Source organism: Macadamia integrifolia, chromosome 7 (genome assembly GCF_013358625.1).
Source record: "Macadamia integrifolia cultivar HAES 741 chromosome 7, SCU_Mint_v3, whole genome shotgun sequence".
Classification (NCBI taxonomy): Eukaryota; Viridiplantae; Streptophyta; class Magnoliopsida; order Proteales; family Proteaceae; genus Macadamia; species Macadamia integrifolia.
In genome coordinates this window covers 29,440,293-29,449,729 of record NC_056563.1, presented here as the reverse complement: position 1 = coordinate 29,449,729, position 9,437 = coordinate 29,440,293, and the positions used below count along the sequence as shown (strand labels likewise).

Here is a 9,437-nt window from a genome sequence, read left to right as displayed (position 1 = left end):
ATATCAATGTAAGAGAATTAGATAATGCTGAAACTTTCAAAATTGATAGATAATAATGTGGATGTTTCAATAATATTTGAATGCCAAGAAAGCTAGAAAATGGTATGTACTTGGCTATGTAGATAAACCATTTTATAACAGGATATGAAAATAAGATGGGTTAAATTTTTCTGTTTTGGAGTATATCTATGTCCTTTCATCCCCTTAATTGTCAAATCTACCCTGAGTATGATTGCTTTTAAAAGGTAGTGGTTGGGTGTTTCTTGATGGTGCAGACAAGAAACACTCTAAGGTAGTGGTTGGGTGTTTCTTGATGGTGTAGACAAGAAACACTCTCCAAATAATATATGGTTGGTGAGGTGATTAGCTAGACTCACTCAATGTTGTCTTGGAATCCATAACTGAAAAGGATGAGGATAAATTTGAATGCCATCATGGAACTGTAACTAACAGAATGAGGAGAGATTTAAGGGGGCGTTTCTTAACCATGTTATAAGGTCAGTCACATCTATCGTGAGACCCAGCAAATTAATACTTTTATGCTTTTATTTTCAATAGTTGAAATGAAGTTACCTTGAAACTATCAACTTTGATTTGTCTTTAAGGGGGTGTTTCTTAACCATGTCTTAAGGTCATAGTCACATCTATCGTGTGACCCAACAAATTAATACTTTTATGCTTTTATTTTCAATAGTTGAAATGAAGTTACCTCGAAACCATAAACTTTGATTTGTCATTAAGGGGGTGTTTCTTAACCATATCTAAAGGTCTAGTCACATCTATCGTGTGACCCAACAAATTAATACTTTTATGCTTTTATTTTCAATAGTTGAAATGAAGTTAGCTCAAAACTATCAACTTTGATTTGTCTAAGAATTTTCAACATCCATAGATCAATGTAAGAGAATTAAATAGGACTGAAACTTTCAAAATTAACAGATAATGATGTGGATATTTCTATAAAATTTGAATGCCAACAAAGATAGCACATGGTATGCATTTGGCAATGTAGATAAGCCTCTTTATAACGGGATATAAAAATAAGATGGGATACCTTGAGTATGATTCCTTTTCAAGGGCAGTAAATGGGTGTTTCCTAACGGCATAAGCTACACTCCCAGACATGATACATTCTCCCAATAATATATTGTTGATGAGGTGACCAACTGGCCTCAATTAAAGCTTTTCTGGAACCCAATACTGAAGGGATTTGAACATCATCCTAGAATTGTAACTGAAGAGATGAGGAGAGATTTAAGGGGGCGTTTCTTAATTGCAGGTTACCATTTTCCCCCTAACGGACAAATCACAAAGTCTATTAATACTTGATTCTTGTGATTGAAAGACATGCATAGTTACGGTGGAGGTAGCCCACAAACTTTCCTTCTTTTTTAAGTTTCTTTTCGGCAACGTTGTGCAATACCAGTCGTAGCCCTGCCGTAGCACCTCGTCTCTAATAATATCAACCTATGGTTCGTTGTTGCCGCCCTGTTTTATCATCTCTGCGCCACTTCTCAGGCATTGCTATGCGCAGCTGTATTTTTTTTTTTTTTTTTTTTTTTTTTTTTTTTGGGTCTTAGGTAAGTTCTTCTAATGCTACTGCATATGCTGAGAGTGGTTTTTATATATACAATTTGTACTTGACAGTCTTTCATTTTTCCTATTACCATGCTAAAATAAATTTTTTTATTCTCATTCAATATATTTTTTTATTTAGGATTTTTTGTTTAGAGTAGGATTGTGCGAAGAGCAGAGATGTAGATAATTGTTTTTGAAGTCTACAAAAGGATGAAAGAAAATACAAAAAGTAATACAATCGAATCAATGATTTATTAGGTGAGTTGCATAACTGTTAGTCTTTGTTATATTTTCATATGGGGAATAAAAATAAGGGCAGAGGTTAGACATGTCAATAGTTTTCTTGAAGCTAGTGGCTCAAGGAATGAGGCTAGGATGGGAAGGTCCTTTCTGGGCACCTTGGGAAAAAGATCCTCTCAATTGCGCCCAGTGTATCTAATACGCATCTGACGGCCAGGGGTGCGTGACCAAGCTTAAATAAATGAGAGAGAGAGAGAGAGAGAGAGAAGACAGGATAAAATTGTTTTCTCTCTCAATATATTAGTAATCCTGATTTTATGAATCTTGCAGGTAAAAAATGACCTAATATTCACTACTTGCTTGTGAATATGGTTGCTGCTGAAGGTGTTGACCTGAAGTTAGCTTATCACTCCTTCAACTTGAATCTAGGTCTGTTAGTATACCTGGTTCTATTGAGAAAATCTTTAAAGCTTCAGAGTGGAATGTCATTGGCATAACGGTTTCAAGATTGGCGTCCTTTATTAGCTATAGCGCATGCCTAGTGCATTGTCCGTGTGCTTAGAATGGTGGTGGTATGAACTCATTCAGCTTTTTGTCTGGACCACTGATCAACCCATAGGCCAACATCACAACACTGGGAATTCTCATACAAATTACAAGCTTAATAGACACAATCTTAAAATTCATTGAGAGTGGGCTTGTCTGTTGGATGTACAATGTCTTGTATTCTATTAGTTGCATAAGTGGACTAATTTCGATGAGCCGTTAAGAGGCTATATATGTATTTCAGTAAATTATATGTATGGGGTTTCACTATATTTTTTGTGAGGGTTCTTTCTTTATAATCAATCTTAGAGAGTTGTGAGGATGAGCGGTTGTAACTCTATACTTCATTAATAGTGAAGTGCAATCTCAAAATTCATTGAGAATGGCTTGTCTGTTGGGTGTACAATGTCTTGTATTCTATTAGTTGCATAAGTGGACTAATTTCGAAGGGTCGTTAAGAGGCTATATAGGTATTTCGGTAAATTACATATATAGGGTTTTACTATATATTTTTGGTGAGGTTTCTTTCTTTGTAACAAATCTTAGAGAGTTGTGAGGATGAAAGGTTGTAACTTTATTCTCCATTAATAGTGAAGCAGATCTCATTTTACATAGTGGGCATTGTGTGATGGTTTGTTTTACGATATCCACTCTTTTCTGCATCGTTAATTTTCTACACTTGTCAACTTATGTGTGTGGGTCATGAAACCATATGCAAGAACTCAACTGGTTGCCATAATTGAGCTTTCTGTAGGAATGGATACGATCTATCATCTATGGTCACTTGATATGAGGAATATATAGGGTGTTGGATATGTGTATTAATATTTTAATTGATCTTAATTCTAGTAATGTGTAATGGTTTCTATCTTACGGTTAGACCTTTAAATTTATGTGGTTGAGCTTACAGGAATATAAGTGTGAGTACTCATATGTTGTATGTATCAAACCAAATCATTTTGGGAGTCTTGCATGGTAGACCGTTGGTTTTATATTTGTAGAAGACTCATCATTTGTGCTTTGATTTCCAAACCTGAGAGGTCCTCACGTTGGCAGATCGGCATTATGCATTCATATGTGGATGTGAGAGATTCCCAATAAGGAACCACTTCCTATCAAGTGGGAATCCGTTGACTGTGATTGGACAAATTTTCAAGCTTGGTGGCATTTTGTAAAATATTTTCAAATTAATTTTCAATATTATTTTATTCAAGTAATTATTTTTAAGAATATTTATTGAAGCTTTACGTCTAACCACAGTTGAGATTCCCTGATTTAAAGTGTCCAACATACTACGATTTTTTTAGTGTATTAATATTTGATGCTCATTAATCTGTTAGGTGGTATTATAAAGTGGAAAGATCAAAAGATAAATTGTTTAGCCAATATGTGGGTTTTAAATTACCACTGACTCAATGTTGAGTGATTGATAATTAGTTTTGCTTTTCACTTTGGTTGAAATATTTTTTACTAAATAAGAGGATAATTGCAACAACCCTATACGATCCACCACTTGTCTTGTGGCCCACTTAGATTAGAGTTTCCCTTTTCTTTATATTGAGTCTAAGATGAGGAGAGACATAATTTTTGTATGATTCATAAATTAAGGTATAAGTTCACATAAAATTACGGGGTGAGAAGGTGTTAGGCAACACCCCACCTGGAAAACCAATGTTCTTTATATCAGATGCTCATATTTCAAACTTTCTACCCTAAATTTAATAGTCTTAGACCCACACATATGACTATATTTGAATGATTACATGCACTAGCACAATTGATGAGAAAGTAAAAGGAACGTATTTATGCTATTTTATCCAAGCATACAGCATATGTGAATGCTACATTATGCCTCCTGGAATTGCAGAGCTTACCCAAGTTCGATCTCTGATGACGGCTAAAAAGGAATAGCCCCTCTACTCCACACGTGAACTTTTGATGGATTCCTAGACTTAGGGGTTAGGACTTGACCTTCTTCTCTCTTTCTGGAGAAATCTAGTTTTTGACATTTTGGCAGAATTTCTAAGATTTCTAGGGTTTTTGTATTTTTGTTTTATTAAATTTAGGATTTCCTGAGATTCTTCGGGGATTTCTACAAACTTTCAAAAATTTCTAGGGTCTTGTGGTATTAGGAATTTTTTAGGGTTTTTTTTTTCCTACGAAATTTTGAGATTTCGGCATAATTTCTGGGATTTTCACAGAACTTGGGTGGATTTTTGGAATTTCTAGGAAATTGGGATTTCCTAAGATTTCTTGGAATCTATCCCTTAAAATTTTCTATATTTTCTAAATGATTTTATGAAGAAAATGACCCCAATTTATAGGATTTCAAAGGAGTGGAAAAGTTGTAAATACAAGGGCTAAAAAAATGAGATTTCTGGGCAGATCCTCCCAGAACCAGAGTGAAGCATCACCTTTAGTGACAAGGTGCCTATCATGAGTCGCATTTCTTGTTTTCCAACCTCTGCCAGGAGATCACCAGTTCATTTAGGGCCCGTTTGATAACATTTCTGCCGTTTCTGTTTCAAGAAACGGCAGAAACATAAATTTTCGTTTCTAGAAACAGAAACGGAATTGAAGGTGTTTGATAAGTCATGTTTTTAGAAGTCGATAGTAACCAATGAAAGAATGACCACAAGTCGTTTCTAGAAACGGCGCCTGGGTCGTTTCTTGAACCATAAATAAGTAAAAATTTCTATTTCTATTTCTGAAAATAAGTGAAACGGAACAGTTTTATCAAACGCTTTTTACTCCGTTTCTGCTGTTTCTGGAAACAGAAACGGCAGAAACGCATTTCTTGAAACGTTATCAAACGGGCCCTTAATGTTTAGTAGATAGTAATGAATTAACGAGGCATCACGCTTGGTGTTTTGCAGTTGTAAACGAAGCAGCATGATTGGAGCCTTAGATTGGTTGTAGTAGCATGAAAATCATCCATAGCTGTTGTACTGGTGCAGTGAGCATCAGGTGGCTGGGAGCCCCTTGGGGTGCATGTCCAGATGCTCTCAGCTGTCTGATGCTCACCGCACCTCACCGCTCGCTATAGAGGATGTAGACTCGTTGTGGTAGAGTCACTCAAGTGTGTGCCAGATTTCTCTGGCAGTGTTGGCCAAGTTACTGGAAAGGATGGCCTTGGTCTTATGAGCCATGGAATAACTTAGGAAATGGAAACTATTGTTCTAGTTTAGCCAAATGTCTCTCCATCATCGATGGAAACCCAACTTTTTTTTTTCTATCATATGGTACACTGTAGTACAAGATCTAAGATTGGAAATCCCAAGAGAAAATTCTCAAAGAAATATAAAGAAAAAAACAAGTTGGATTTCAAATTCAAGTGCAACCTTGAAGAAGATTAACAACATCAAAGCGCTGTTCATCGCTCAATTTCGTTGGGAAATTGATCTGGAATATGACTTGTAGATCTCCTCTTTTTCCATGCTCTCTTGGATTAGGCATTCCTTGGCCTGAGATTATCTTTGTGTAACCAGGGTACACAATCTCATCTAGTGTCAAAACCATCTTCTCCCCTCCTAAGAGAGGAATAGAGAGAATGCATCCTGTGAGTGCTTTTATTAAGGGAATCTGTACTGATAAGATCAAGTCATTTTCTTCTCTTCTGAACATGGAATGGCGTTTCTCAGCAATTAAGAAGATAATATCAGCTGGTAGAAATCCTGGTCTCTCATCACCCATTCCATCAAATGTTATCTTTGTTCCTTTTTTCCATCCAGGTTTCACCTTCATTGTCAGTGTCTCCACTTCCTGAACAATCAATCTGCCACAAAGAACTGTGTCAGGTCATCAAGAATCATCTTTTTCTCTCTAATTTTAGGTTGAGATACAGCATTTTCTATAAAAATGATGCAATAGGACCATAACAATAAACTCATCATCAAATTAGTAGCAACTAATTAAATGATTTCCCTCTCAGCCCATGCTCCCTTCAGCTTGTAGATGAGTAATTTCTTTTTTATCTTTTCATCCATTAATGAAATTGTAGTTTAATAACTGATAGGTAAAAAAAGAAAAAAAAAGAAAAGTGACCAAAAGGGTTTGGAGAGCAGCATGATTTCTTTACCACTAGTAGATAACCTAAAAATTGCATATATATATATATATATATATTAAAATAAAATAAAAATAAAATCAGATTGTAGATTCTCTTGTTGAATCAGGAAGATACAACACAAAAGATTGGTTTGCACGGCCAATTTTCAAGTACCATTTTTGGGTTCAAAAACCATGTATGCCCTATGTGATCAGAAAAAAATTGCTAATACTCTGGTGGCAAGACATTTCATGCTACTAGGGTTCGCAGCCGAAGAAATAGAATGATTCATTTTCCTTCCGATTTACAGATATCCTCTTATATTTTAGTGTTTTCTAAAATATCCATCAAGCTTTTATTTCTTTAGCTATGAACCTGATAACAACAAAGTTTCTACAACACGGATATCAGCATATTTTTATCTTGATTCATTACGAAAGAGAAAAAATCAGATATTCTATTCCTGAAATTATGCATAATCAATCCTCTGATGCATCCACCCATGCCCCTAGTTACTATTTATTTTTAGAAGATATATCACATGACCATAGACATGGAACCATCCATCCCCCTCAATGTTTTTTTTCTTTTTTTCTTTTTTTTAGAAGGGATCTCTCCCCTCTTTTGAGTTGTATCTCTTTAATCTATATATATATATATATATATATATCATTTATAAAAAATAATAATAAATAGAAATATCTCTTTATATACATGCTATGACATTTGCCATGCATCCACTAGTATAGGAAACCATCAATGTATTATTTCAATGCATGGGAGGAAAAGAAAAATAAAAATTACGTACCCGGTATTAGTAATGACATCTTTTTTTATCTTGATCTTTTTGGTGCATCCCTTCAACAACTCCTCTAGGGTGCACTCTAGCTGCTTCTCCACCGGTGGGGGCTTAGTTCTTGCGGTCGAGTAGGAGAACATGATAGGGGTGGTGCTACTCCGTCGGCTAATGCATCTCGATAGTGGTGGTTCGCTGCCTGGGCTTGTGCTACTGTTGCTCATTCGGCTTATGCTTCTTGAGAGCGGCGACGGTTCACCCTGTCTAGTGGGTATTGTGCTTGTGTTGCTCATTCGACTTATGCTTCTTGAGAGAGGCTGTGGCTCACTAAGGCTGCTGGAGTTGGTGCTCCTCCGACTCATGCCTCTTGAGAGCGAGCCAGACATTGGAGATGGGGTTTTAGATCTCCGGCTTGTGTCCCTCGAATGGAATGATGGCATGTAGAACTGATCGTCGACGCTCTGATGCTGCTTGAAGATATGATCGGTAGTTGAAGGATGATTCCCTCCTCCATTGTCTCTGGAGTCCTGACCACCATACACATTAGCATCCTATCCTCTTGTTTGTTGCTTATAAGAACTTGAAAAGAGATGCATAGAGAGATGTTCTATGTAGACAAGACATAGGTTTTGTTGCGGTAGAACTAGGACAGGGGACTAAGATAGTCGGTCTCACATCATCATTTGGGTGTCAAGAGAGCTTGTGTCTTATAAGTAAAGGCCAACCCCTTCCATGTAGACACTTTTCTAAACTGTGCGAGCCTCAGCCCAAAGTGGACAATATGACATGGATGCACCGCTCCTCGTGGGCCTTAACATTGATGCCATCCATAGGAACTCGGGACCATACTCGACAAGCTCGCTCGACAAGGGGTCTCCCACATCATTTGGGTGTCAAGAGAGCTTGTGTCTTATAAGTAAAGGCCAACCCCTTCCATGTAAACTCTTTTTTGAAACCCTTCGGGCCTCAGTCTAAAGCGGACAATATGACATGGATGCAATGCTCTTCTCGGGCCTCAACATTGTTGCCGTAAGCAACAAGTTCCCTTGACAAGAGGACTCCCACATCATTTGGGTGTTGAGAGAGCTTGTGGCTTATAAGGAAAGGCCAGCCCCTTTCATGTAGATACTTTTCTAAACCATGTGAGCCTCAATCTAAAGCGGACAATATCACATGGATGCAACATTCCTATCAGGCCTTAACATTGATGCCATCCATGGAAACTCTGGACCATACGCGACAAGCTCCCTCGACAATGGGCCTCCCACATCATTTTGGTGTCAAGAGAGCTTGTGGCTTATAAGTAAGGGCCAACCCCTTCCATGTAAACTCTTTTTTGAAACCCTTCGAGCCTCAATCCAAAGTGGACAATATGACATAAATGCAATGCTCCTCTCGGGCCTTAACATTGTTGCCGTACGCAACAAGCTTCCTTGACAGGAGGCCTCCTACATCATTTGGGTGTTGAGAGAGCTTGTGGTATAAGCAAGGGCCAACCCTTCAATGTAAACTCTTTTTTGAAACCCTATGGGCCTCCTCAGTCCAAAGCAGACAATGTCATTAATTTTAGCTTTAATAAGCTTTAATAAGTTTTAATAAGCTTTTTGGGTATCTGAGTTTTCCTACTGATGGCAATGCCAAAGGTGGGAAAGGTCTTAGTATTTTATGTTTTGCAATCATCTGGGTATGCCCAATCATTATTATTATTATTATTTTTTAATTTTAATATATTCTAAAAAATTAAAGATGGATGCATGGATATGTGTAATGACATGAATAAAGATATATAGCAATTAATGGAAGCATCTGATGATCATTTACCTCAAAAAAGGCTTCTTTAAGGGTTTTTAACTTGGTTACGTCTTCAGCTTTGGTGGAAGAAGAATTCTTATCAGGATACCATCTTGTCGTCATGGATTTGTAGGCCTTGCAGGCATCTTTAATGCAACAAGAACCTTTGGGGACACCAATGATGGTTTGGAAATCTGATGAGGAACGCTTGTGGTGTTCTCCCATGAAGGAGAAACAAAAGAGTTAGAAAGAGAAAACAGACAGGGAGAGATGGTTGGTTATACAAATTTCAGAGACAAGAGGAGAACGAAGAAGACCAGAGAAGAGAATAGAATTGAAGAGGACAACAAAATTGTGAAAATGGAGGAGATCCACTTCCACATCAACATCTAAAAATGAAAGATACTAGAGATGAAGCGTTTTATGAGGCCTTTTATT

The 9,437-nt window shown here is 37.1% G+C and overlaps 1 protein-coding gene and 1 long non-coding RNA gene across 2 annotated transcripts; one reads left to right on the top strand and one right to left on the bottom strand.

Moving 5' to 3' along the window:
• Positions 1-1,262: 1,262 nt before the first annotated feature.
• On the top strand, positions 1,263-2,976 carry LOC122085186. Its single transcript, XR_006142037.1, has 2 exons — positions 1,263-1,836; positions 2,149-2,976. It is a non-coding gene; the product is annotated as an uncharacterized LOC122085186 (long non-coding RNA).
• A 2,130-nt stretch (positions 2,977-5,106) lies between these two features.
• LOC122085254 (dnaJ homolog subfamily B member 13-like) lies at positions 5,107-9,232 on the bottom strand. Its single transcript, XM_042653744.1, has 3 exons — positions 9,030-9,232; positions 7,221-7,735; positions 5,107-6,139 (listed from the first exon to the last, which is right to left on the bottom strand). Exons 1-3 carry the CDS (start codon positions 9,222-9,224, stop codon positions 5,695-5,697), a joined length of 1,155 nt encoding a protein of 384 aa, XP_042509678.1. The 5' UTR covers positions 9,225-9,232; the 3' UTR covers positions 5,107-5,694.
• Positions 9,233-9,437: the final 205 nt, after the last annotated feature.

Excerpts from the sequence above, each read along its gene's own strand:
- LOC122085254 (XM_042653744.1), bottom strand. The coding sequence starts at position 9,224 with ATGGGAGAACACCACAAGCGTTCCTCATCAGATTTCCAAACCATCATT. Across the intron at positions 7,736-9,029 it reads TTAAAGAAGCCTTTTTTGAG|GACTCCAGAGACAATGGAGG; the intron begins GTAAATGATCAT and ends TATGGTGGTCAG. Across the intron at positions 6,140-7,220 it reads GATGTCATTACTAATACCGG|ATTGATTGTTCAGGAAGTGG; the intron begins GTACGTAATTTT and ends TCTTTGTGGCAG.